Consider the following 26,956-nt stretch of genomic DNA (forward strand, 5'->3'; position numbering starts at 1 on the left):
TGAAACATTTTCTGACGGGAGTGTGGAAGGCGTTCCCTATTGAAGGGATATGTTTCAGATGCACGGACGAGGAAACCAGTGCGGCAGGGTCCGGGCCCTGATCGAGACTCGAAGCGGGTTAGTTTCCCGATGGGTGTGGAGAAGTTGGCGCTTCATCGAAGGGGAATGGAACTAAAGAACCTCAATTGAGTTTGAGGCGGAGATCAACGTTCGAGCCCTGAACCATGAAACGGTAGGGTTCATGAAACTCCGGAGTTCAGCCGAGACGGGAAACAACCGACCGCTGGAATCCCCAAAAACGAGACCCTTTGCTTACTGCACGGACTCTAGTCTTCTGGCCCAGATGCGACCGGGCGTTCAGTCCTGGTTTTCTTACAGAGACATTCAGAATTTGACAGAATAGCAACACTAACCACACTGCACGTAGTGACTGGGGATGTGCGTGGTAGTGAAGTCTTGGCCATCTTGGAGGCAACAGGGGATGATCAGCGGCTAGCTAATCAAGGAACGAACTAAGAACCACATTCCTGCAAATCCATGGCGCGGTGCCATAGAAAAATGTGGTGACAGTTTACCCCTATTGCAGCCACGTGCTGGAGGCAAGTATCGCGGACGCTTCCGAGGGCCGAAGAGATTGCGTGCCTATCCATGATGTGGTGATCCTGAGAGTGCACTGTGTCTGCTTAACGAACATGTTACAGTTGACAAAATATACTCCGCGGCTCAGGTACCTGGCTCTAGAAGATGGATCCATCCCAACGAAGATAAAAGAGTGCTCGGGCACAGAGGAGCCACCACATAGGATAATTGGCTGTGATTGATATGATTATGAATCTTGTTGCCATCTTAGCTGACTTGACGATTCCCAAATTGTCGATGAGAGCGGCCTTGGGAAGTGAGGCTACTACTTTGAGCACTTGACTGCCTGAGTGTGCTTATAGGGAGGAGTTACCATGTATAGGACGTTGTACTGTACCCCTCAGGCCCGATCGTCCACTCTGCCAAGCCTACCTGACTTAGGCCGGTATAGGGATGATCCCTCGAATCAAGCAGGAAGGTTACGTTCTGAAACGGAAGGCTGGAAAAACTTTATTACCACCAACAAGCTGCTGGTAGGTATAACTACTGTCCGTACCGCTACACCTGCCCACCATGCTGCTACCATGCTATCATGATCTAACTCTTTCACACAGACGACTTTGTTGCAGTCTGCCCCCCAGCTGGCTCGCCAGCCCTAGCCTATCTCAGTATCCCTCCTCTCCTCTCTTTCTTTAATATGATAAGTACGCTGGAGCCCCTGAAGCCTCCATCCACATCGCGACTACTCACCAACTCTGCAACGCGAGCAGCCAGTACAGAACACCACTTTCAATAGTCAGCGAAAGGCTGAGATCAGTCTCGCCAACCTTGCCAAGGATTACACGCTTGCCAAGAAATTCTCGCCCGATGTTTGGACACCACCGGGGACATCGATTACAGTGGTGAATACAGCACCCTACCCTGCAACCAGGCCTCACCTTCCGTCGTCTCCAATCTGTGGTCTATGGTCCATGACCACTGCTATCGCCATAATACATGGCCAAGCGCCTGACACGAGGCTTTCGAGGCCATTTGTTAAGCTCCATCAGTGATGTGATGATACACTCCCCATTTGTGTAGAATACGAGTACGTGCTCCATGCCGCTGTACGACTCTATGCAAGGTCCCGCCTTCTCCGCTACCGGTGTCGTCGGAACGACTCTGACGGAAGAACTCGCGTGGTCGCGGGAGACTTCGGGATGCCGATGGCCTTCACGACGGACGACACATGTGCTCTGCGACGCCCAAGGCATACTTGTTCCGGGGATCGCAGACCACAGATGTGGGATTACGGCTGTGATAATGAAAGGTTACATTTCTGTTCTTCGTGATGAGCTTTGCAACCGGCGAGGTGCAGATTTCGGTGTAATGTTGCGAACTCACGGCAACCCGTTTCCCGCCGACCGGAGACAGCTCGCGCTCACTGGCGCGGGTGTTGCGACGTGAGTCGGGGAATGTCTCCGCGGTGACGTGATTTCTGTGGGAAGTCAGTACTGGGGCCCCATCGCGTCATAGTGGTAACGGGGGTTAGCCCACTTTCAATGTGGAAATGCATGGGATAATCCTGCACTGCATGAGTGCGGATTATGGAGAGTGGAATTGTTGGCGAATCAGGGTCATTAGGCGTGGGAAGTACGGAGTACCCCGTGGAGGATCGTCAGCACCAAGTGCCGGTGGGGAGAAAGTTACTCTCCGAGCTCTCGCGTTCCCAAGCTAATGGGGTAATTGCAACCGCTGGCTGGGGGTTAGAAATGCCTCTTTATGGGGGCATTACCCCACACACAGCCGAAAGAGCCGGGCAAAACGGGCAGAACGGGGAGAAACGGCAGAAATGGCAAGGCAGACGAGGGAAGTTGCGAAGTGCGGAGACTGGGCTGGAGCCGAAGTCTCCCTCCGTCGGTCGGCTCGGCTGCGGCTTCGCTAAATCCGGTAAGGCGGTGGATACCCCAGGCTCACCCAGCCTATATAACTACAACTGGCAATACCATCTCATCATCTTCCTAGTTTCCTTCTCAACTGCCAAGAACTGCTTTAGTTCTCTGCCGTCTCTGCAACTCCCATATAAACGGGCTTGAATCCCATCCTCTCGCTGGGAATTTCTGTTACTGTTTCTCCTTAAGAGTCACATCCCCCAAATAAATTGCCATCATGAGACGACTTTCTTTGCTGCTGTTTGGTTGTCTCAATGCCCTTGTGGCAGATGCCAGTGCGGCTGTCAACCGTTCCTTGCTTCTGACCTACGCGTCCAAGCCCCGCGTCTTTGTCCTCTCGGATATCTCCAATGAGCCTGATGACACGGAATCCTTCGTGCGATTCCTGCTCTACAGCAATCAGTTCCAGATCGAAGGCATGACTGCCGTCACTTCCACCTGGCTGAAAGACAGTGTGTATCCCGAGCAGATCTCGGCAGTGGTTGACGCATATGCCGAGGTGGTCGACAACCTGAATCAACACACGTCACCGTCCTCCCCATACCCCTCAGCGGAGTACCTCCACAGTGTTGTCAAGTCAGGCCCAACTGTAAGCATTCCATCCGTCGTTACACGACCCCCACTGATCAAATCAAGGTTTACGGAATGCAAGGGGTTGGACCCGGCCAGAACCTCAGTTCGGGCGCAGAGCTGCTGCTCAATCGACTTCGCCAACCGGTTGATGAACCCCTGTGGGTCCTCGGGTGGGGCGGTGTGAACGTGCTTGCCGAGACCCTGTACTACGTCCAGCACAACTTCAACGCGACCGAGGCGGCCCGTCTCCGCGGCCAGCTGCGCGTCTACACCATCTCCGACCAGGACGACAGCGGCCTCTGGATCCGTGAGCAGTTCCCCGACATCTTCTACATCGCCTCCATGCACGGCTGGAACCAGTACGGCCTGGCCGCCTGGGCTGCCATCTCCGGCGAGGAATACTACAACTTCGACGTCGGTGGCCCGGACTTCACCAAGGTGTCCGCCGCCTGGCTGAAGAAGAACATCCAGATCGGGACCTACGGCAAGGAGTACCCAGACTACAAGTTCATCATGGAGGGGGACACCCCGACGTTCTTGTACCTCATCCAGAACGGTCTGGGCGTGCGCGAGCAGCCCGACTACGGATCCTGGGGCGGCCGCTACTCCCTGGTGGACCTCTCGCAGCAGGTGAAGTACCGGCAGTACAGCGACGCCGCCGACCGGGTCATCGGCCAGAACAACCGGACCTACACCTCCAACCACGCGGCCATCTGGCGGTGGAGAGATGCGTATCAGAATGACTTCGCCGCCCGCATGCAGTGGGCCCTCCCCGCCAACGAGAGCAAGGCCAACCACCACCCCGTGGTCGTGATGAACGAGCATACCGACCTCACCCCGCTGGTCATCGCCTCGACGCCCAATGCGACCGTGACGCTGGATGCGTCCGGGACTTACGATCCCGACCGCGATAGCCTCTCGTTCCGGTGGTTCCAGTACAAGGAGCCGGGCTCGACGGATTGGAACGTGGACAACCAGATCCCGACGTTGAACTTCACAGTTTCTGGGACCGGGAAACGTGCACAGGTCACGATTCCCGGCGCGGACGTGGTGTGCGACGGAAAGAGCTCCAACGCCTCCGGCTGCTGGACTCTCCACCTCGTTTTGGAGGTCACCGATCACGCCGCGATTCCGCTGACGACCTACAAGCGCGTGCTGTTCGAAACGACGAACTCCACTTGGTCGGAGTGACTTGTGCAGGATACGACGGTGTGGGATGAATATGAGGTTCAGGATTGGGTGGAGTATGACATTGATTTGGAAGACTATTGGGTCGGTGATGATTGGGAGGAACCGATTGTAGGCCGCGATTGCCCTTGTGGAAGGGGAAATGGCGACATTGACGAGCATGATGAGTAGATATATTTCAACGTTTCATTAGATAACTGTGTAAATAAAGAATTTATGTATATGCTCTAGTTAGGCGTGGATTTCACCACAGACTACCTTATAGATAGTATCTCCATACAGACATCCAGCACCAACCACACCTGGAAGCATCCCCTCACAAATCCAGCTACCATACATCAACACCCTCCCTCCCCCCCTACCCTCAGCATTCCAAATCCAGTTACTTCCAACCTTCTAAAGACCTCACAGCCTCAAACCCCCGTAGATAATTCTCCCGCTGCCTCCCCACAAACTCCATCCCCACCCTCTGCCCTCGCAAACAAACCACACCCGCCCGCACCTCCTCCTCCGTCGCCCACACAAACGCATCATGCTCGGCAGGCTCGAGCCTGATCCCCAGGCCTCCACTTTTGACCACTCCCTCAACCTCCCTCTCAACCTCTTCCTGCATCCCCTGCACCCCCTGCACCCCCATCGACAGACCGAGATCAACATCCACCAGAAACGTAAACTTGACCACCCTCCTGACCCCATCTGCCCGTACAACCTCCCACGCATCCACCCCGACCAGCGCCAGAAACCGTACCACCCGCAGCCCGGTCTCCTCGTACACCTCGCGGGCCGCGCCGGCGAGGATGGAGGCGTCGGTGGCGTCGCAGGAGCCGCCGGGGGCTTCCCATCGCCCTGGGTAGGAGTCGGTTGGGGCGCGGCGGAGGAGGAGGATGTGTTGTTTTTCTGGGGGGTGGTTGGGGAGTTTGGTGGTGGTGGTTGAAGGATTAGGGTTGAAGATTAATGCGCCCGTGACGATGTGCGTGGTTGGGGTGAGGGTGTGGGTGTGGGTGTGCGGGGTGGTGAGGAAGGTTGGGAGGGGGAGGGTGTAGGGGTCTAGGGCTGGGGGGTGGGTGAAGGTGTTCGTTGTTGGTGGTGGTGGCATTTCGAGGGTGTGGTTGTAGAGATATTGCGTTATATACAGTAGTAAATGGAGGTGGTTGTTAGGTTCCAGTTTGGGAGAAGGGTTCCTGGAGACCTAGATGGTGGATTTTGGAGAGGTATTTGTATTGGTGAGCTTGGGTGGTGGGGTTGTGGGTCGAAATTGGTGGGGTTTGGTTTGATTGGTTGAAGCGCTGTGTACAGTACCAGCCCCCGGCCGTGACTGGAGCCTTTAGTGCCCTAACTTGCTAGGTAGATTCCCAGGTACGTCCATGATGTATTACGATCCCTCATTCTCACTGCAATCTCACGGTGACAACCGACGCCGCTCTCCCACCCAGCACAGTATCATCACTTGGTGACCGATACCTGAGGCAGAAAGTGGGTGCGAGAACGCTTCGGACAATACAGCAGAGCACAGCATGAGCACTATTCTTGTGAGCAGCCATAGGCAACTTGTCCACTCACCACACTCATTGCAACTGATTTTCTCCAACAGACCGAGACGCCAGTATCGAGCCCCTTCATCAACTTCGAACATTTTCCGATGCTTTGTTATCAGACACAAGAGCCGACTGCTTGCGTTGTGGTAGGACCTTGATGTCGTTCTTTCTGAAATCTTTGAGTTTCCACGTCAACTAACCCAGTTCCTTGTTTTCCAAGTGAAGGTTCCCTACAGTACACTTTAGGCGGGGACAAGTCACCATGGTCGTCCTCGCTTGCGAAGCACAGTCCCAAGTTCACCAAACTCAAAGTATCCATCATCATCGTCGATCTACCACACCTGCCTCGAAATGAGCATCCCCGAGAACCCTTTCGGTATAGCCGAACCGTGCGAAACACTCCCGGGTTCGCGACTCGCGATCTTCCACCTAGCGAGCCTTCCATCATTTCGAAGATTGGCGTGTTCAGTCATAGTTCCGTGAAGTTAGACCTCAAACACATACGACCACAGGGTGTGGAAAATAGGGCTTCCCGTCCGCTCAGCCGTACTCAAGCCACACGCCGGGAGGTTAGTAGTTGGGTGGGTGACCACCAGCGAATCCCTTCTGTTGTATGTTTTTGTTTTTGTTCTTTTTTTTTTTTTTTTTGCAGAACTCGCCTATCCTCCAAAAATAACGTAGGTTACGGTTGACTGGTATGCCTATCTGCCATATAAGACCATGCTACAAGCCTTCCCGAGAATGCATGACATGCTGATTAAATCACCGCAGCGACTCCGTACGGCGGACGATTGCCGCCATCGGGCAAATGAGTTTTTGCTTAGTGTCCTGCCGGCAGAATGATCGAAATAAACTATTTAAGTAAATATTTATATATATATATGAAACTTTTGATTTACTTAGCTTTATCTTACAGCTACTAGTTTTAAGTACTATAAAAACTATAAGTCTTATTGTCAACGGACTGAGAGGCTTCAGGGGAGGTTCTGGGACGTGTTTGATATGATTCTTGATGGTTTGTTGGTTGGTTGGTTTTTTGTTGGTTGAACAAGCTACGTTCCGTATGTAAACAAGATGAAAAGGCCTTTGGAATCACGTGGCCGGATTACTTAGCAGCGCTGACACTTATCTAAGTTATTATTTACAGATATTTTATACAGCTAAGATATATAAAAGATATTAGAAATTAAATATACTTTGATTAATCTTAATAATATTATTTAAAATAGTAATTATAAGTCTTAGTAATCTTTACTACGCTCGGGGTAGTTTCTAAAGACTTTTTTATATAGCTGTTTAAGATCTTCTTTATAGGGCTGTTTAAAACCTTCCTCACGCAGTCGGGTAATTTGCAGGCCGTTTAAGGCCTTTCTTATGGGGCTGTTTAAGGCCTTCCATGCGCGGCTGTTCAAGACCTTCCTCGCGTGGCCGGGTAGTTTACAGGGCAGTTCGCAGGGCCGTTTAAGGCCTTTCTTGTGCGGCTGTTCAAGGCCTTCCTCGCGCGGCCGGGCAGTTCGCAGGGCAGTTCGTAGGGCACTTTGCAGGCAGTTCAAGACCTTTATATATATATACATATATAAAAAGAAAAAGCTTTATATAGTTCTTATTTGGAAAGCGGCAAGGCCTGCGCTGAAGAGACTTAGCAGATGAAATCTATTTGCTCGATGGCGGCAATCGTCCGCCGTAGACTCCGCCTTCAGAGACTGGAATTGGGCCTGTCGCACCTTTGCCTGTCGCCAGCCACTTGCGGAGGGCTGTGGCGATCAGGGTATTTACCCCCAGGGCTGCGACCGGGGCATCGAGCTTAATCTCGTCGGCTTCCACGGCGAGGAGAGTGGCGATCTGCTCTCCGGTGCGAGCGAACGGCGACAGAGATCCAGTATCCACCTTGGTCGGATAAGAATCTGTTCCGGCAGCCAAGTCTTGGTCAATTGCCTGATCGCACTCTTCTAATAGAAAACTTGCGGTGGAAGGCGAGCTCTCGTCAGCACTGGAGCCACCAGGGGTAGTCGGGTTCGTCTGCGCAGTACTGTCACCTGAGGACGAAGAGTCCAGTCTCTCCGTCGCGGGTCTGGGATGCAGATCCAGACCTTCTGCCTTTACCGGGTCTGTGAAGACCGATCGAAAGCCTGTTAGGATCTGGGTGTCGACTGCGTCCGCGACTCAAGGTCTACTCTCGATCCAGCGGCTTGAATGGGAGTCCAAAACAAGACCGATGGCGAGCCAACCGCCTAGCCATCGCAGCAGCAGGAGCGTCCTCATTAAATCCAGATAGTCCAATACAGATACATGCATCGCTATGCGGATTCCAACTTGAGATACCCTAGCCTCGCTCAGCAGTCGGAAGTGGAGGATTCGCAGCTATTGGCCCTAGGAACCGAGTGTACAAGTCACATCAACACAGAGACTGTTGACCGCCTGCAGCGTTGCGCTACAACGAGATATTCCCCTCCAGGTAGAGGGTCGGGAAGAGACGAAGAAAATTGAGCATACTTGCCCATTCACGTGTCTAGAACCCTGCGAGTCAATTCAGAGTCATTCAGAAAGCTATACCTCGCCGTCTATCGGCGCCTGCGAGGACTCACGGGCACCGTTGCGCCCGCAGCGGAACCGGACAGCCGGCGCTTCTGCCCCCGGCCAGTCGGTGCGGATAGCGGATCCCAGCAACTTTAGAATACTTTAGAGATATCATTAATTCTCCAGATAGTTGACGCACCGCAACAGAAGTTTATGCATGCACCACAAGTTGCAATTTCACTGTTAGACACTTTTCGATTATGACGGATGTTGCAGGTATTGGCATCGGCCTCCGACTTTCCCGGTGGAGTGACCACTTGTCCCCGGGACTGCCAACGGACTGTAGCTATCAAAGAAGTCGTTCTGGGCCTGGTACAGTACGGCTCGCCGATCGGAGGGACGAGCCGCATGCACGCGGCCGGGTTCTCCGGGGAACCCCGCCCGTGCAGCGTCAGCGCCAGCGCAATCGGAGGGAAGAGAATATAGTGGCTCGTCCTGGGGTGGGCGATCGCGCGGTGCTGGTCCATGGTATGGCTGCGGCCGCTACCGTGTCCTTAGATCTGGAAGCTCGCGGCGTGGAAGAGGTTGGCTAGCGATTGGTACATGGCCAGGTCTTTATTGGGGTATTTCTGGAGTAGGACGAAGATACCGCTGTGCAGGAGCTGGCATGCATGGTTGTTGCAGGTTATGTGTGAATTGCAGTCCTGGGAAGAACTGGGGGGAGGGGGGCGATACTCCACCTACCTAGTTGTCCGACCCCATCCAATTTGTACCAGCAGGGCTTGCCCCGGCGCATCGAGGACCCATCGGATAGGTCGTCGGTGAGGAGGAAAACGCCTGGAGGAGCTCGACGCACCAGCCCACCACATTGGCGTGCAGGGCTTCGGTCGTGGAGAGCTGGCGGCTCACGAGGATGGTAGACGTTGAGTCTACGAACTTCCCTCGGCGGCAGTTTCCGCCCGTGATGTTGTATTCGATGACCTGTTATGGTGAAGGTCGTAATGTGATTTTCGAGATGATGTCCGGTCGTTGAATTCCTCTTGGGTGGGAGCGAGGGACAAGGGACTTTGACGCACCTTACGGTAGCTTTCCACTAAGTCTGGGCCCAGACCCATTGCTGTTGCTTATTCGCAGAGATGCTGCACGAGAGCAGAGCGGTAGCTTTGGAAGTCGCTCATTGTCGGTGTTGGTGTCTGGTAAGTGGTTGATTTTCGGTTGATAAACAGAGGCCTCCGGGTATTTATCCAACAGTCCACTCTACGCTTTCCTGGACACGAACAATGATAGCTGTGATATCCTGTCCCTGTGCGTAGAGTCGTTCACCGGACCAAGCTGGGTACTCCCGGTGATTTTGACCCCCGGGGTTCATTTGGACAGTTGGGATGAATACATTCAATCTCGGTAGACCTTGTTTGATTCGGAGGGATATATCTTGGTCTAGGGGAACGTAAAGATCTATTCTTAATAAAGAGTGGCAAGTACGATAGAGACGATGGCCCGTCATAATTAACATTCACACAGTACCCGAACACAGCAGTAGAGTACTAAAGTAGTCTAGGCATTTACTGTCCAGGTCACCCCATTCAAATCGTATTGATAGCAACATATTGTCTAATTCTGATCACAAAACAATAAATACCAATGCTTGTTGACATGACACAAAGCCTACAACGCCTCCCAGTGCAACACAGCTTTGACAGCCTTCCCATTCCGAACATCTGCAAAAGCCGTCTCGTAATCTTTGGCCTCGTAATGGGTGACCAGCCGCTCAACCGGAAAATCTCCCTTTTGGTGCAATTCAAGCAGGTATGGAATAAGCTGGACTATTAGTTAGTCTAGTGTAAGGTAGAGTGTTAGAAACTAGGACCAACCCCATCCGGGAAACACGTACTACTTGATTACTATTGTCGCCCAGGATCGAGCCAATGTACTGCTTGCCACCGAAGAGATGCGACAAAATGTCGAGTTCGACCGTCGGTGCCGACGAGGGCATGCCGACGGAGGCGCCTTTCCCGCGCAGCGCCAAGGAATCCATCATCATGCGAATGACGGTCGCCACGCCTGTGCAGTCCAGGGCATACCGAACCCCAACGGAGCCGGTGTCTTGTCGGATCTTGCCGCCGACATCCTCTACCTGGGTACTGTCGAGGACGTGCGTTGCGCCCAGCTCGAGTGCGAGGTCTAGTCGTTCTGGGATCCGGTCTACCGCCAGGATCGGATGCGCGCCACGGTGCTTTGCGGCCATGATCGCTGACAGGCCGACGGCGCCGACCCCGAAGACAGCAAGGCTTGTGTTGGGCTGCACATCGAGCGTGTTGAACACGGCTCCCGCCCCGGTCATGAGCCCGCAGCCCATCGGGGGCAGCGTCGCGAGATTGACCTCAGGCGCCAGGCGAACCGCACACGAGGCGTTTACGACCGCATGCTTGCTGAAGGATGATTGCCCGAACCAGTTGCTGAACAGCTTCTCGCCGGAGGTGCTCATCAGGGCCGACGAATCGTCATGACGGGCCCCGGAGGAGTTCCGAGCCTGCAAACTCTCGCAGTAGGAGGTGTGCTTGGATCGGCAGTGGTCACACGAGCCACAGGAGCTGTATGAGAGCATGACCTGATCGCCCGGACTGAGATGGTGGACTCCCTCGCCAACTTTGCTGATCCTTCCGGTGCCTGGAATCATTATGGTGGTGGTGGTTAGCAGCGACACAAGTCCCGCGCTGACTGGATAAGTCACATTACCTTCATGCCCTAGAACGCCTGGACTAGGCATGGGCAGAATCCCATCCATCGCGAGTAGGTCGGTGTGACAGATACCAGATGTGACAATCTCCACCAGGATTTCGTCAGGCTTAATATCCACGATAACGATCTCTTCTAAACTCAACGACTTTTGTTCTGGTCGCACTACCAAGGCCTGCGTCGAAAGTGGTGGCGACATCTTGCAGGAATAGGATGGAGATGTTGAAAACCGTACAGAGTAGCAATTGATGTGAGGGAATTCGGTGCAGAGTCTCGTAATCGGTGCTTGGACTAAAAGTACCACAGAGGCTTAACAATAAACTGTGCGATTTATAAAGAGTTTGCTGCAAGGCAACAGTACGGATCCCGGGCCAAGATTCGAGTTGAGATTCGACATCCGGGGCAGGGACCGGCTCAGATGCTATTGCACCCGACGGAAGAAATGACAAGAGAAAAAGAAAATCGAAGAGAGATAAAAACAGAAATCTGCTCCCGGGAGTCCAGCTGCGCTCATTGTTTCAGCGACAGGTATCAAGCGCCATGGGTTCGAGGGAAGGCAACTCTGTTATAAGGCTATATCCGAGACTGTACAGTACTCTATGACTCTATGGTGCGGTTCAGCAATGCTTGGAGTGCCGATATTGTGGGACTCGATTAAGTCATCTACGCTCACAATAGCCAGACCTAGAATCAATAACCATAGGATACCCAGTAAGAATCTCACAAATCAAGCAAGTCAGGTAGACTTCAACATGAATATTGTTGGGATAGGACAGTGGCGGGCACAAAACATGGCACCCGCTGGCTAATACTAGACAGGTACTTCTGTACTATACCCGGGAACATATCGCGTCAAAAAATAATTTTCACCATTCACATATGATCAAACACCATATACCAGGAAATCCTTATATTTTCCCGCTCGGTGGCACTGGGCGGGAAGGCGCCTTAACAAATCCAGTTGGTGAAAATAGAAGAAACGGTCGTCGAAGGGCGCCAGAAAGTAAAGCTTGTGCCTCCCGCAGGGTAGGGGGGGGGGGGGGGGGGGCTCGTTTTCCTGGGCAATATTGCCGAGTCGTTGTAGGCCGTAGGTCTGATAGGAATGTGTGGTTAGTGGAGTGGAGACGCAGCATTTGTGCAGAAGATGTGCACGCTCTTGCATACGGCATACCTTGACACCCAGGTTATCATCACGAATCGCAATTCTGAGCTTGGAGCCTCAACGGCTGAGACTGCCCTCTTGAGCAGTCTTGTGTTGGTTGTGGTTTTAGCCTCCATGTCGCGTTCCTCGAGGTACGCGCAGAAGACGGTTGTGATGGAACTCACGTCGGGCACACTGGAATTGATTTGGGCGTTGGGCTCTTCATGCGTTCCTTGGAGCAGATTCAGTCCCTCAACGTGTTGCAGCATGGGCGAAGACAGCCACTACAAAGTCTGAGACTGCAAGGGTCGGTTGGTCAGCGCCGTAATGCGATTGAAAACTGCGCGCTCGGGGTAATCGTGAAGCAGGGCATTCACGATCGTCAATCCCGTGATCCCGGATGCTCCGAAGACAAGGGCATGATTATTGCATGCGGGATGAACTTCCTCAACGGAGATCATATTGGATGGTTCGGAAAGGGGCCTATATTGAGGCATCCAGAATATGCTTTGCGTTGGAATATAACTGAGAATACTTCGTCAATGCGCAGGAATTTGATGCGATATTTGACCAATGGTCGATGGAATTGAAAACCGGTTTGATGCATTCAGTGTGCTTTTATCACATGAAACGATAAAGAATGCATTGCTGCTGTCTTTCTGCACGACCGGATCTCTTGTTCCCGTTAGTCTTCTAAGATTAGAAGCTGGCAGTCTTTGCCATCTATAATAAAAGATCCCAGATTTGGTCCCTCTGACCCGCATTCTACCTATACGTTATATTCAAGCACTATTGTCTGTTAGTTTAGAAACTTAGTCTGTTGATTTAGGAATAGAGGGGCTTCTACTTAACTATTTTTATCAAGAATAATAAAGTAAAACTGTTCTGAGTCTGTTAGAACTTTATAATAAGCGAGCTTTTTCTTCCCCTAAAACTCTCTTAGCAGCTGGACGGAATCTAGAAACTGATTAGATGACCCTCCTAAATCGTAGAAAGGTTATACCCATGGATCCGAGAATCTGACTAAGAGTATTAAAGAAACTATCCCGCTGTTTGGCCTCCACCACAACGAGCTGGTGGCAAGGACGCGTTCGGTCATTGTACCATAAGGAATAATCTGAGTTTCTCGTTACAGCAATGTGATGATTTTAAATCAAGATTGTAAGCCTAGTCTCAAAGCCTGGTGTATCGCCTTGCAGTCTCACTAAGCTCTTCCCAGTCCACCATTGAAATGGTGGGACGGCTTCTTCGACGAAGGAGGGAGAATTTAGTAATTTGGTCATCGGAATGAGGCGAGAGAGCTCGGAATTGTTTGAGGTTGGTCCAATTGGCGTCCCAGACTGCATGAGAGTAAAGGTGCTGCGAAAGAGCGAAATCTTGAATATAAAGGCTTTTCCATAAGCACGGAGTTATTCACACAAGAAAGACCATTAGTTCTGGAATGATGAGCGCTGGCAGAAGATATATTAGGCAGTGGTAAGTTAATGGTCATGTTATACCTGTAAATTCACCTTAAACCTGCATTGTTCTTTCCTTACGTCCTGGGCAACAGATAAACATTCACTAAGTTTGGGGAGACTACGAGACTTGGGACTTCTACAAGGTCACTTCTTCATTGGGCTCGGCGGAACCTACACCTTGATGTTGAGGAAGGAACCACTCGCCGTCTGCTGCGGGAGGCAGACTGCAAGCCAGTCAGGGTCCTTGAATATAGGGAATAGGGAACATGGCGCTTGCCCTAGCCTTCGGCAGGGTCTCCGGCGGGTACTGTGAAGAACTCCCTCGGCTACGAATCATATAGTTCAAACGGACTCGAGCTTGATTAATGAATTCTCCGCTTTCAAGGTTGTAAGTACTGTACCTGTACCTGTCACGGCCAAACCCCCATGCCGTGTGCTATGTACATCAGTAGGGATAATATACGTCCAAGTACACCCCTACCAACCATCCAGTGCAGCAAGGCCGATCTCCATTCGAGATCATCCAGATCACCCCCTCACTCTCTCCAAAAAAACCACCGTGACGGGCGAATCCCATGCCGACCGCCGGAATCTCCGGGTCAGCGACCACCCGGGCGGCCTGGCGGTCGCCGGCGACGGGGGTGGAGGTGCTTATTTGGGGTCAGATATGAGCGAGTGGTGGAGGATTTGGGTTAGGGAGTTCTGTATGATACACTGCATCCGCTAGCCCTATGCAGGTTTTGGGGAATGTGGGAGTATGAGCATCTGCCTCGGAGGTAGTTATGTCTATACCGCTGAGCTGAGAGAACCATGCACTGATTCAGTGGCAATGAGTTGTAGTAGAGATATGATATCTTCTACCGGTACTACCAGTACATACGACCACAGGGTGTGGAAAATAGGGCTTCCCGTCCGCTCAGCCGTACTCAAGCCACACGCCGGGAGGTTAGTAGTTGGGTGGGTGACCACCAGCGAATCCCTTCTGTTGTATGTTTTTTTCTTCCCCAGAAATTAAGAGGGAATGCGCTACCCGCCAGCCTCGAACACCTTATCATATTCCCTTGCGACATGTCATTGTTTGTGGCTTCCACTTGTCACGGTGTGTGACAGGTCCTGTGTATGCACATGCACAGCCTGTACGGCAGAACATTGCGGCTACTGAGCAAAGCAAATCAGAAATCTGCTGGCGGGTCCACACGCGAGAGAATCGAATACGCATATACTCCTCAACTACCTTGATACAAAAAAGTAATAAAAGATGTCGCTTTGATTCAAAATCGAATAATACTACTGCGACCTCTAAAAACCCTAACATCTACAACAAGGGAGTCCGATCGACCACGTGACAAAGCCCTCTAATGATCCCCTGCGAGTGCAGAAGCTTAAGGGGGGATGTAGTTTCAGCTTAGGACCCGGGGAAAGAAGAGAGGTGCTTACAGAGTATCTTAATAGGTATACGGTTACTACGGCGGTAAGAATCCGTAGTAACAGGAATCCTATTTGCTTGGTGGCTACAAAGGTCTTCTCTACGCCTGCGGGAGTGAGATCCATCACGCTCTTGTTGATCTTCGGGAATCTTCAGGTGTCCGTTTTCCAGACACTTCTTCCAATTTGCTGAGAAACTGAGATACCGGTTTTCGTTAGGCCCTAAAGGTACTACATTCACCGACAAATATCTCGGAGATTCATTGGGCAAAGACAGTCGCATGGTGATATCGATTTCTTGCCCTGAGGAATCACACAGAAGAGGTCAACCCGAAAAGTGAACTCAGGTCTACTGTCTGAGTGGTCCAAGTGAAAACGTGCTTGCATGAGCTAAAGTCGGTTTTGACATTAATGAATGGGCCCCGCTCTGATCAGAGAAAGATGCTCGAGCTGGAGTGATCTAGACTTGGCTCGGAAATGGCATCAGCTACTACACTTCAGTGAATATGTTTGCGGTGCCATCTTAGGGTTCGAAACCTTGCTGTCGCGGCTTTCTGAAGCTGCTCATTCAAGTTGACCTTTATTCAGTGAGTCGACCACGGTCATTATTTCAGGTGGAGAATCCTCGCTCTGTCTTGACTGTTCACCAAGTTTTCGCAACTAGGGCTGGATCGTTACTGACGCAGGAAACTGAGCTAGCTAGCAGGATCAATCAATGGGTACGCCTCGAAGCATCATCGACGTAAGAATCATCCCCTCGTCAGACCATGAATATCCTCTGAGTTCAGACCCGGTAATCCATGGCTCTTGATGTTTTTGGTAGTGACATAGTTGACTGTCGAGCTGGAACAGAGAGCATTCTGGAGTCATTGGTAGTCATACCTCGCCTGCGGTCGAAGGGCATGTCTGCAGACACGTTTGCGTAGAGTATAGTACTCTGGCAAGCTAACGCAGCCATTCATCAACATCTAGCATCAACCTCATGACCTCACTACTAGCCATCCAGCAATTCTCTCGTCCTAACTACACTACACGGAACTGCCAAATGCAGAAGATTCAGATAGCCGTGACTCCCTCAAAGACCTCAGAGGTGCCATGAATCTCTACATGATGCAACACGGCTTCACGCCATGACGTCTGCCAGTAGCCCTACCAGCGAAGCTGGAACGACTCTAGACATATCTCTGGGACTGTTACGGTGACAAGGTAGCCCAGACCTTCCTCCTCGCCGGAAGCATCACCGGCCGAGATAGATAGAACATCGAGATCATGTCTCAGGTATCCGTTTTCAGTCTGAAGGTTCTTCGTTCCCCATCTTTGCCGTCATGCTGCTACAGTGCTACTAGTTCGAGCCAGAATGGCACAGTAGAATGTAGCATTGGTAATGGTATATCCAACGTCATTGACTTCGTTCAGTGCAGTAGATGCCACAGAGCTTCTCTCTCATCTCTCCAATGCAGGGCATCCGGATATAAAAGGCACCAAGTCAACGTTTTTAAAACTCACCATCCTCAGAAGCAGAAAGAAACGAAGGCCTTCAATCCAAAGATCAATCGTAATCCTTGAAACCCTTCAACCAGTCTCCTCCAAAATGCCTTCCGCCCCTCAGCAGAACGGACCTACCCCCGTCCACAGCAAGGCTGTCCACCACAAAAGAACCAAAGACGATGAAGACCCCATCACCAAATGCGACGCCATCTTCGCGGCCGCCAAGGCCGGCAACCTGGAGGAAATCAAACGCCTGCTGTCAGAGAAGCCCGAGCGCCTCAACATAAAATGCGCCGAATGCCACGGCATCACGCCCATCATGGCGGCGGCGATCGCGAACCAACAGCCGGCGGTGGAGCTTCTGTCCTCCAAGGGGGCGGACGTGACCCTCCGCGACAGCGATAGCTACACGATCCTCAAGCTGACGCTGGACCAAGGCGCGACGCACACCGCGGTGGCGGAGTGGATCGTGGCGCATCATCCGGAGCTGATCGTGACGGACCCGCGGCTCCCGCAGGGCAAGGAGTGGCTGCGGGCGCAGTTCGCCATTATGTCCGACAACATCGAGGATGTGGCCAGCAAGCCGCCCCCGGAGGTGCTCGAGTATTTAGTGAGTGACTACCCGGCCACGCTGCCGGCCGACACAGGCCGCACCGTCGCCGCGGTCTACTGGGAGCACATCCTGCTCCGCTACATCGGCGACATCCCGCTGGACATCGCGCGCAACTACTCGGTCGACCTCAAGATGGCCTTCGTCGGCACCTTTGACCGCATCCTGTACCACCACGAGGGCATCCAGGAGTCGGCCCGGCTGCTGAACAGCGTGCTCCCTACCACGCAGTATAATATCATCGGCACCCATGTCGTCCCCAAGCAGGGCTGGGTCACCGAGCGCTGGGAGTACCATGACAAGGTTCATAACCTGCAGGTGCTGGATGGTATCGACACTTTTTTGATTGATGGAAATGCCGGCAAGATCGAGGTCATGCTGATCAACTACAATGTCTATGAGATGGAGTGGGTCGATGATCCGGAGAAGGGCAAGCCGGGGCCTGGGAAGGTCTGTCCTTCTGCTAAGGCTTGATGGGGCTGATTGACTGTAGAGTTGCTGGAAGGTGTGGGAAAGTATCTTTTGGTTATTGTTTTGTTCGTGGTGTTTCTCTGTTTGTTGGGTTAGGGTTGTTATACAGAAAAGAAGAGAAAAAAAGAAAAAAAGAAAACGAGAAAAAAAGAAATAGAAAAAAGTTTTTTCCGCCTGGATTGATTCTAGCAGTACCCAAGACTGTGTATTTTGCTCTTACCCTTGAGCTAATATGCACGTAAAGCTTGATAGGGCAGAGCTTCGAATGATTGTGCAGCGACGGGAAGGTGACCCGCGGCTGATCATGGCCAAGGATAGGGTTTCAGTCAGGGTAATTTTTACATAGTCATACATTAAAATACATGATCAAACTTGGTTGCATGGTCCAAGCAAAAACTCAGGGTGACGGTCGGTTTCTTTTTATATCCCGGGCGAAGGGGCGGGTAAATAAGAGGAGGATGGATTGATAGATTGGAACATTCGGTAGTAGTTAGGGCTTCATGGTCGATTGCCGCTGGGTGCCGGGGGTTTAGTATACCACGTCTGAGTCAAGACCCATGAAATACAAGGGTACTGTGTTTTAAAATCACACACAACAAAAAGTCTGTTCCTACAACCTTAATAATATCTCTCCATTTATCCTCATTATCATATTCTTGGTCGTCGTCGTTGTCGTCGTCGTCGGCGGCGGCGGCGGCGGCGGGCAAATCGGCCATCCATACCCTCGTTCTTCTCAGCAAAACTCGCCCGTCCGCCCGCCCATCAGATAGCCTTGTCCACTCATTTGTATTTGTATATGATTCGTATCGATTTTTACAAGGTGTGTCGGAATTTCCTATTTTTCTTTTGTACAACGTCTCCATCACGGATGAAGGCTTCTGGCGAACGTAACCTGAAATCTATTAACCCTCCCCCCAGAAGGGACCATATGGTCACTAAACATTACTAACAATCCAGCACCTCCAACGGCTTGTCCAACCCCTCCTACAACATCGCGCACAGCATGTCCAACAACCCTTGACCCTTCTGCCTCCCCGCCGTCTCAAGCTTCGACCTATCAACCAGCAATTCCTCCTCCCATACACTCAAGTTAATCGCCAAGATCCTCCCCCCCTTCTGGACCTGCGCAAACACCAAGATCTTGCCGGCATTCTCCAGGGGCCCCAGGTCCGTGACCCGCCCTTCCAACCACCCGCGCTTCTTCGATATTCTGGTGCTGCACCAGCGACGCAAACCGGGCCATGGACGGCGTCGTCGGCCAGCCGCACGCCCGGGTGATCCCCTCGTGTCCGAAGCGCTCGTACAATGATTATATGAATCGAAGAAATAAAAGAGGAAGGAGAATATATCTCATTCCTCAACATCAGCCATAAACCTGGGTTTGCCAGCCTTTGTGGTCTGGTGCGCCAAGTATCTATCTTGAAGAATGATAGATATAGCCCTATGTGTCGAATTTTGTCACTGGACTCCAAACTCGTAGTATCACTATTATATTGCTCATATCACACTGCTATAGCAGTCTGGTCAACTCAGTCCTGGCCGCGTCAGATATGGCACCGGCGGACAGCCGTAGCCCGCGACCCTAACCCCAAACGGAGCTTACCTCTAGTGAAGAAGTATAAGAAGAGTTTTGATCATGATTGAATAGCTCTAGATTCTCTAGTTCTATTTGCACTTGCATAATATATTTGCTAAAGGGCTACATGACTTTCTCTTAAAACAAGCAACAGATCTATTAGAGAGTGATTAAGGTGATGCTAGCAGAGACTCACTCACAGTCTCGGAGCACCCATCACGTATAGTCTAAATATATCAAGTACTGCAGTATTTTACTAGACCCCAACCTCCATCCAAGTCAGCTCCTCCTATGCACCCCGAAACTCTAGCTTAGCTGTTACTAGTAATTTAGTCCCTAGCAGACATGATATACACAGACTTTCGCGCTCTGAACAGGAAATATTATGCGTACTAATCCTCAACAGAGCAATCGTGAGTAAAAAATAGACTTGACCCCTGGCCCGTCTATGCCGGCAGCACATTGTCTTAGAAGTGGTCACGCTGGTGAAAACTTGAAGCTTTTAATCAACTGGGATCCCAGCAGTATGCGCACAGGATACCCTGTGTGCATCGCGATCTGAGCCCCGTGCTATGGTTTACAGGAGCTCCGCCTCAGTTGACCGTCGGGCGGCGGTTTCCTGGGGGGTTCACCTTCAGTTTAACTGACAGTCGGAAGACCTCTGGGTCCAGGACCCGACGCGACGGGCGATCTTTGGAGCACTCCGACGGTGGTGGGAGAGCATCCAGGCTAGGGCTCTTTAGTAGATGTGGCAGCCTCCGCAGCGGCTTAGCCGGATTGAGCCGCTGACATATCATCCATCGGGAGAAGGTCCTATATATATGCTGGTGAAATGATCGGCAGTGGTTGGAAGAGCCCATCAGTTGACAAGGATGGCTATCTGATGTTGGCAGTTGACTCTGGAAACAACACCTACTCGGTGCTGCGAGTCATCCGGAAGGGATATGACCTCTTCTGTTCCTTCTGGTGTACCAACAAGCACAAGCTTGACGATTTGACGGTCCGTTTCCACTCCGCAGCTGCAACTGCCTTACGGGTTCTGACCAAGTATGCAGAGCAATCCTTGCCAGTTGAGCATCCTATGCCAAACCCCCAAGACTGAGGTACTGGGGTACGAGAGGACGAAAGTGATATCTCGACTCGATGCTCTCCTGCTGCTTCTCGAAAGCTGCGACGTGCACAGTGCACCGCACCGTGGGCCGTTCTCCAACCGGACGGGGCCGTCACCACCCTTTGACAAGCTCAATCCGAAGTATGGTGCTTTCTATGCCGCCCAGCCATCCATCTCCTTTGCAGCGTGTGACGAAAATTTCCCGGACCTTGAGAGACCGCAACAGGGGTGTACGTAGGCAGTTAGATCGATTCGCTAGCTTCCACAGATCTTGGTTGTCTTTCGCCCTCGGGTAGTGGTTTAACTAGTATATTATGTTAGAGACGACTGACGAACCACCGTAATATCTCAACTTGGGGTCGGGACTATTGTAGGAGCGGGCGCTGAGTGAATTATCAGTTCGTCATATTCCTCAAGAGCATCCAACTCGCAAAACCTCCATATCAAGTCATCATAGTAACATCATCACAGTCTCGAATGCCCGAGTCTCTTTTCCACTACAGTGACAAGCGCAGGAACAAGCGCACAGTGTCTGTATCCCCTCCACGTAGCGAAGATCAAAAGGGGCAAAACGTCCAGAAGGATGGCAGACACAAAGTGTGATGCGCGCGTCAGATGGGTTAAATGCCGTTGATCCTTGTCTTATGGATACTCTAGAGTAACTCCATCGATAAAGGGTACGGCACGCATGTCAAAGTTGGAATGGACTGTATAGTATCCCCGGAATTGCATTCCTCAATATAGCTACCAACATTGAAGTCCTGCTCATGGATTTTCGACAAGAGGAGAAGGCAGCCAAGCTTTGAAAGCGGGGGTGTATTGTTGGCTTGAATGGAAGAACCCTTAGTCAATGATCATCTGACATATCACCGCAGGAAAGTGTGCATATTCATTAGGTAAATGGATATACAAGGAAGGACAAGACAACGCCTAAGACACTTCTTTTTGTCAGTGCCAAGAAAGAAAGATGAGATAAGAGAGAAAAGATGGGGAGGCAAAAACATACAACAGAAGGGATTCGCTGGTGGTCACCCACCCAACTACTAACCTCCCGGCGTGTGGCTTGAGTACGGCTGAGCGGACGGGAAGCCCTATTTTCCACACCCTGTGGTCGTATGTGCTGGGTTCTTCTTATATTCGCACTGTATCATCGGTTGTGGCGTAATACCTTGTTGCAACAACATAAGCATATGGGTGGCATAGACTGAGGCATAGCGCCGAGGACGTGGATACGTTATTATTTCAGGGTCGTGAGGGTATCTGAGCAAAATCATCGACACGGGCGCGGCGAGCGGTGAGCCGCCCGATCAGACATATGGCTGCCCCCCCCCCCGGCTATACCGCGCAGAACGGCGAGTGCATCTCGACCATATATTGTCCCTGATTCTGGTGTCTGTAATACTATTGGGGCTGACAGCTTCCCAGAAGTTTCATAAGTTTCCCCCTTCGAGCAAGCTTTTGTTTCCCTGTACTGATCTATCTTGACTGCTTCCGTAGTGGGCCAGCAGCATTCTGGCACGATCACGGTGGTGCTCGCGGCCCTGGGACGCGTTGACTCTCAAATGGACAGTCCGATGTTTTGCATCTCCTTCCGTGCTTACAATTGATTTACTGGAGATTGAATACACATTACGTCCACAGGGTGCAGGAAACAAGCTCCCCATGCACAGCTAGATTAGAAGCACATTCTAATATAGATACCCAGTTGTATGATATAGTATACTACAGTACAGTACAGTACACGCGAAACTCTTCTCTGAATAGGTGAGATTCAGTATACACATACCGCCAGTCAGCATGGGTAGCAACACGGGAAGCCTTCCTGCTTCCTCAGAAGCATAATCCCCATCCCGGAAGAACCGTCCTCCTGCCAGGTCACCGGGCGCGACGAACTCCCCGGTGATGAGATCCAGAGAAGAGCAAATGACTTGCGGTGGGATTGCGTTTGTCACCAGATCTGAAGAGCACTCCCAATGGTGCCGAAGGTAGTGTCGTACGAGTGCCGGGAGTAGGGTTCGATCCTGCTTCTCTGTTACACAATGCGAGACCCTTTTGGCCTGGTCAACAGGCACACTCCTGCATTCTGGGGATAAGATATGCTCAGACTGCGCCGTGGGAATCCTCGTATAAAGAGGTGTAGACGTAAAGCAACCCACTCAACAACCCAACCCACAACCTTATCGATCTTACCTATCCTTACCTTACCTTACCCTCAAAACCCTCAAAAATGAGATCCCTCCTCGCCCTCCTCCACCTCCTCATCTCACCGGTCACCGCCCTCGTAACCCCCTGCATCGTCGGCGGCACCGAGGTCCCCATCGAAGCCCACCCCTACCAAATCGCCCTCCTCTACGGCGGCGCCCGCACCTGCGGCGGCAGCATCCTCAGCCCCGCGCACATCATCATCACCGCCGCCCACTGCGTCGCCAGCGCCACGCCCAACCGCCTCCGCATCCGCGCCGGCTCCGCCCGCTGCGATGCCGGCGGAATTCTCGTGAATGTCTCCGCAATCCACATCCACCCCAATTACTCCGCCCCGACCGCCGACAATGACCTCGCCATTTTAACCTTGTCCGAGAATCTGACGTACAGCCCCAAGATCGCGCCCGTGGGGTTGCCCGCCTTCGGGGCGGGGGTGCTCGCCTCCGGAACGGAGGTGGTGGTCTCGGGCTGGGGCGCGACCGGCGAGGGCAGCGCGAACTCCCCGAGCCTGCGGGCTGTGACGGTCGCGGTCGTCGGGAAAGAGGAGTGTCGTGCTCTGTATCGGGGGTTCAGCCCGGTGACCGCCAGTATGTTCTGTGCGGGAACGCCCGCGGGCGGGAGGAATGCTTGTGGGGGGGATAGTGGGGGGCCTGCTGTTGTGGTTGCGGGCGGGAGCGGGGCGGGGAGCGGGAATGGAAACGATGAGGTTGGTGTTTTGGTGGGGGTGGTTTCGTGGGGGCATGGCTGCGGACGGAAGGGGTTTCCCGGGGTTTATGCGAGCACGTCATTTCTGAGGGGTTTTCTTGGTCGGGTTACAGGGCTGTAAAATATAATATATCCAGTAGGTGTTCGTTTGGTTGAAATTGGATTGATGATCATGATCCATGTTGGGTACAGTAAGTACTAGGTGGTAGTTACGGTAGGTAGCCTCTGCATTTGCATGACGGTATGAGGAAAACCTATTTCAGGGGAAAACTCTTACCAAGGCTTAGGGTTACCATATACTAGGTGCTTTCCCTGTCTCCCCCCAAATGGATATGATACCTCGAGCGAGGATAGCTCGAGTACCTTTCGGCTAGTCCTAATCCTCCGACTCTCCTCCCCCGCAGGATGTGTTCAGATCCTCGGACTCGGCAATCGGGTCCTTATTGTTCACCGGGTTCTTTGAGGGCTCCATCGCCCAGATCCGCCATCCGTTCCTTGGCATCAACGTCCATCAGCACGCTGGTTTTAATTTACACTCTAGACGGGATCAAACTCACGCGCATGGCACATCGTAGCGCGGCTGAACCTGATATCGACTTTCTTCGTGGATATCCACCGGCTCCTCGTTGAGCTTGATGGGCTGGAGCTCGGGTTGATGCGCGTAGTGCGTGAGCCAGAGGTTGGCCTGACGAGGTTCTCCTCTAGGCTATATTAGCTTTTGTCCTTTGCAGGCTTAATAGAAAAAGGTCGCCTCTTTGATTTGAATACTAGAAAACTGAATTGTACATACGGCGCCACATCGTTCCAGTTGATGTCCCACTTCTCCCGGGGGTTGATCGTGCCGAAGGTGCCCGGGAATCTCATCTTGTGGTCCTGGTGAGGATTTATGACTCGAGGAGATGAGGAGATATGTGTGAAGTGTGAAGGGAGCAAGGTCAGCAGCGAGATGTCCCTTTGTGGAGCTTGCTGCGAGGTTGGAGCGATCTAGGTGGTAGGCATCATGAACTTATACCCATGATTCTCTGACAACCTTTGTTCTTTCATAGCAGCTTCATCTCGGTGTTGTTTCACAGACTCTGAGAACTATGATGCAATACGCGTAATCATCGGAGATCTTGATGTTGTGTAAGTAAGCGTCAGATGTTGCGGCAGGTGTGCTGAGTTGGGACAACGTATGCTGCAATCATGCTTATTTAGAGCTTTGACCGTGGTCATATCGCGTAATGCTTTCAATAGATATACCTCAATTGACGAGTTAAGGCTCACCTGGATTTTGTAGGTGATTATTGAGATGAGTTAGCGGATATTCAATAGATGAAGCCTAGCGATGTCATACATGTGACGGTGGGCTATGATGTAGCTTCAAGCCACGCATGCGCGTATCAAAGATAATTTCTAGGCAAAATGCCAGCTCCTAGACTTCTGGTGTACTGACGGAAAATTTCACCATAGATTGCTGTTCGGTAGGACGGTGCTTATGTCTTCATGCGCCGTCCCATGCATCGTAGTCTGGCATCTGGCACGCAGCCTCCGCAATGAATACTTGTATAGCATCACAATATCTGCAGGCTTGCGCAATTCAGCATACTAGCAGTCTGCCAGCACAATGTCTTTTCAGTTGTGCTCAAAGGGCTGCCTTGACTTTGTCCAGGGTCTTTATCCTCCTGCATGCATCAAGCTTTCCACCATTTTCCAACACTCTCGACGGACTCTTTGCCGAGGCGAGCAATGCACGGCATCTAAATGTGGTCACGCTCTTCCCGAGGAACAAGCGAGAGTCCTTGAATCGATCTTGGTCGCATTGCTTCGGGCGGCGGTGATCAGCGATCTGAGATGACTTCGTTGAAATTTGTGAGACGGTATCATATCTTGCTGACTGCGAGATTCGATTGTGCGACCAGTAGACGTTATGGGCTCGGAAAGGATGGTTGGCTTGAGACTACTTTATGTTTCTGGCTTCGCTTTTCTTGCTTTTGCTATCCTTCGGTCGGTTCAATCAAGATATGGGACAGCCAAAGTATGAGGGCTGCACTAGTACCATCTTCTTTGCATGTGTCTGTGGAGGTGCGTGCCCAATCTTTGGCAGTAATCATCAGTGGTTCTTACCCCACATGCGATCGGGTGACGGACAGCACAGCTTGTGTCACGTTTCTGCAGTACATACATAAGCTAGAGGCGCAGTTGCGACGGACCTCCGAAGATTACAAGCGTAGTGGCTGAGCAATACGACGATTGTTCGTGGCAGTGCCACAGCCGCCGAACGAATTACCTCTCCCCAAGCACTTCCTGCCGCCGTCGCTACTAGGTAGTAATCTACCTAATACCTCTGCCAACTACTTCTCCAAATGGAAGTATTCGGCTTCAATAGCCTCTGCTGATTCATAGTCTGACGTGGTGCCGCCTGATTTGCGGACGCGTCCTTATCGACGCGTTCGCCTGCGCAAGGCCCCTGAGCGCGTAGAGCAGGCGGCACAGTAGATATTAAATGCGCTTCCTGCCCTCTCTATTCTCGCTGGCTTTCTTACTTCCTTCTTATTTTCGTATGCAGTTGTGAGGGTTTCTGATCGATTTTTGCCTGGGAGCGCTCTTTCTAGAAGCCGAAGCAGCGAAAAGATATCATTATTGTTTGATTCTCGTTCGCCAGGATGCCATCGTGGGAGTCAGGTCGTTTTGTCTATCGTGTCGAGAGCGACCACTCCAGGGCTCAAATGATCGAAGACTTGGGGATCCTGTCCGAGGGAAACCAATGGGTCCCATTTCGACCCCAGGACTGGAGGCAAAGGTCGGACTTGCAGGTTGAACTGTGGGTACACCTCAACTGGGGGAACCGGAGGCCGACTGCATTTATTTCCACTTCAAGTGACCGGGAATGGGCGTTTCATGAGGCCAAGAGACGCCGACGTGCTGGGGAGACGAATGTCAGGGTGCACATGATTGATGCTTCCCGTCTGGGGGCGTATAGATCCCGAGAGGGGCACAAGGTGACCGTCATGAAGTTGGATACATGGCTCAATGTGGCCAAGACTTATCTTCCTGAGTACGCCGACTTTCCGTGCTCGGAGAATGAATATCTGTTCCTTCATTGTATTCCAGAAGATTTGATTGTCAAAACTTGGTGGTGGTGATGCTTGGTGATCGGGAATTGGGATGAGAAATGGTGCGAGGCGGGATGCAGTTTGTTGGTCGATATTAGTGGTCTGAGTTGAATTCTATTCAAGTTGCTGATGGGTGGAAATCAGGCAGGGGCAGGTAGATCAAATTCAATTTATTTTCTTTGACTGTTTTCAGCTGTAGTTTCATGCGACTTTTGGACAACGTAGGTTACGTGTTGGGTTGCAAGTGAGTGATGATAGAGGATTGTTAAAAAGTCACCTCAGCCTCGGGTTAGAGGTGACTTCTTTCGTTCTGTGATGTAAGAAGAGTTCGTATACTTGTTTGTTCTTCATAACATGGGATGATCGATGTACTGTGCATATCTTGATACCTCAACATATATTCTTGTTCCAAGCAATAGTCGCGTAAGAACCCACAAACCCCAAAGGTATTGACAACTCGATATAAAGGGAGATTTCAAGTCATGATACTCAATTGCATCATGGAGTATGAAACCGGTCGGAATGATCATCGCAATTGAGATGGAACTATACAAGAAGTGTGGAGAAAGCCACGGATGGTTCAACGAGATGTAAGCCATAAAATTGACACATC

General features: G+C 51.7%; 10 protein-coding genes across 10 annotated transcripts; 5 read left to right on the forward strand and 5 right to left on the reverse strand.

Annotated features, from left to right (window-relative positions):
• Positions 1 to 2,595: 2,595 nt before the first annotated feature.
• Positions 2,596 to 4,508, forward strand: BO82DRAFT_351977 (DUF1593-domain-containing protein). Its single transcript, XM_025634566.1, has 2 exons — positions 2,596 to 3,099; positions 3,147 to 4,508. The coding sequence occupies exons 1-2, from the start codon at positions 2,728 to 2,730 to the stop codon at positions 4,272 to 4,274; spliced, it is 1,500 nt and encodes a 499-aa protein (XP_025494620.1). The 5' UTR covers positions 2,596 to 2,727; the 3' UTR covers positions 4,275 to 4,508.
• Positions 4,509 to 4,653: 145 nt separating this feature from the next.
• Positions 4,654 to 5,367, reverse strand: BO82DRAFT_430120 (NUDIX hydrolase; the record flags this gene model as incomplete). The annotated part of the gene is made up of 1 exon (XM_025640597.1): positions 4,654 to 5,367. The coding sequence occupies one exon, from the start codon at positions 5,365 to 5,367 to the stop codon at positions 4,654 to 4,656; it is 714 nt and encodes a 237-aa protein (XP_025494621.1).
• Positions 5,368 to 7,459: 2,092 nt separating this feature from the next.
• On the reverse strand, positions 7,460 to 8,850 carry BO82DRAFT_399665 (uncharacterized protein; the record flags this gene model as incomplete). Its single annotated transcript, XM_025639132.1, has 2 exons — positions 7,460 to 7,956; positions 8,700 to 8,850. The coding sequence occupies 2 exons, from the start codon at positions 8,848 to 8,850 to the stop codon at positions 7,460 to 7,462; spliced, it is 648 nt and encodes a 215-aa protein (XP_025494622.1).
• Positions 8,851 to 9,067: 217 nt separating this feature from the next.
• Positions 9,068 to 9,438, reverse strand: BO82DRAFT_399666 (uncharacterized protein; the record flags this gene model as incomplete). The annotated part of the gene is made up of 2 exons (XM_025639133.1): positions 9,068 to 9,304; positions 9,400 to 9,438. The coding sequence occupies 2 exons, from the start codon at positions 9,436 to 9,438 to the stop codon at positions 9,068 to 9,070; spliced, it is 276 nt and encodes a 91-aa protein (XP_025494623.1).
• Positions 9,439 to 9,945: 507 nt separating this feature from the next.
• BO82DRAFT_409647 (NAD(P)-dependent alcohol dehydrogenase) lies at positions 9,946 to 11,258 on the reverse strand (the record flags this gene model as incomplete). Its single annotated transcript, XM_025639738.1, has 3 exons — positions 9,946 to 10,141; positions 10,215 to 10,990; positions 11,060 to 11,258. The coding sequence occupies 3 exons, from the start codon at positions 11,256 to 11,258 to the stop codon at positions 9,989 to 9,991; spliced, it is 1,128 nt and encodes a 375-aa protein (XP_025494624.1). The 3' UTR covers positions 9,946 to 9,988.
• Positions 11,259 to 12,169: 911 nt separating this feature from the next.
• BO82DRAFT_399668 (uncharacterized protein) lies at positions 12,170 to 12,661 on the reverse strand (the record flags this gene model as incomplete). Its single annotated transcript, XM_025639134.1, has 2 exons — positions 12,170 to 12,484; positions 12,542 to 12,661. 2 exons carry the CDS (start codon positions 12,659 to 12,661, stop codon positions 12,170 to 12,172), a joined length of 435 nt encoding a protein of 144 aa, XP_025494625.1.
• Positions 12,662 to 16,603: 3,942 nt separating this feature from the next.
• BO82DRAFT_409651 (uncharacterized protein) lies at positions 16,604 to 17,755 on the forward strand. The gene has a single exon (XM_025639739.1). The coding sequence runs from the start codon at positions 16,677 to 16,679 to the stop codon at positions 17,655 to 17,657; it is 981 nt and encodes a 326-aa protein (XP_025494626.1). The 5' UTR covers positions 16,604 to 16,676; the 3' UTR covers positions 17,658 to 17,755.
• Positions 17,756 to 20,062: 2,307 nt separating this feature from the next.
• On the forward strand, positions 20,063 to 20,579 carry BO82DRAFT_399670 (uncharacterized protein; the record flags this gene model as incomplete). Its single annotated transcript, XM_025639135.1, has 2 exons — positions 20,063 to 20,230; positions 20,286 to 20,579. 2 exons carry the CDS (start codon positions 20,063 to 20,065, stop codon positions 20,577 to 20,579), a joined length of 462 nt encoding a protein of 153 aa, XP_025494627.1.
• Positions 20,580 to 22,126: 1,547 nt separating this feature from the next.
• On the forward strand, positions 22,127 to 23,369 carry BO82DRAFT_390154 (serine protease; the record flags this gene model as incomplete). The annotated part of the gene is made up of 2 exons (XM_025638499.1): positions 22,127 to 23,130; positions 23,362 to 23,369. Exons 1-2 carry the CDS (start codon positions 22,569 to 22,571, stop codon positions 23,367 to 23,369), a joined length of 570 nt encoding a protein of 189 aa, XP_025494628.1. The 5' UTR covers positions 22,127 to 22,568.
• Positions 23,370 to 25,777: 2,408 nt separating this feature from the next.
• Positions 25,778 to 26,526, forward strand: BO82DRAFT_351980 (uncharacterized protein). Its single transcript, XM_025634567.1, has one exon. It carries the CDS (start codon positions 25,894 to 25,896, stop codon positions 26,371 to 26,373), a length of 480 nt encoding a protein of 159 aa, XP_025494629.1. The 5' UTR covers positions 25,778 to 25,893; the 3' UTR covers positions 26,374 to 26,526.
• Positions 26,527 to 26,956: the final 430 nt, after the last annotated feature.

Source organism: Aspergillus uvarum, assembly GCF_003184745.1.
Source record: "Aspergillus uvarum CBS 121591 unplaced genomic scaffold BO82scaffold_11, whole genome shotgun sequence".
Lineage (NCBI taxonomy): Eukaryota > Fungi > Ascomycota > Eurotiomycetes > Eurotiales > Aspergillaceae > Aspergillus > Aspergillus uvarum.

Bases quoted from the DNA above. Each gene is read 5' to 3' on its own strand.
- BO82DRAFT_351977 (XM_025634566.1), top strand. From the start codon at position 2,728: ATGAGACGACTTTCTTTGCTGCTGTTTGGTTGTCTCAATGCCCTTGTG. The intron at 3,100-3,146 runs GTAAGCATTCCA...GATCAAATCAAG, and splicing joins TTGTCAAGTCAGGCCCAACT to GTTTACGGAATGCAAGGGGT.
- BO82DRAFT_409651 (XM_025639739.1), top strand. From the start codon at position 16,677: ATGCCTTCCGCCCCTCAGCAGAACGGACCTACCCCCGTCCACAGCAAG.
- BO82DRAFT_351980 (XM_025634567.1), top strand. From the start codon at position 25,894: ATGCCATCGTGGGAGTCAGGTCGTTTTGTCTATCGTGTCGAGAGCGAC.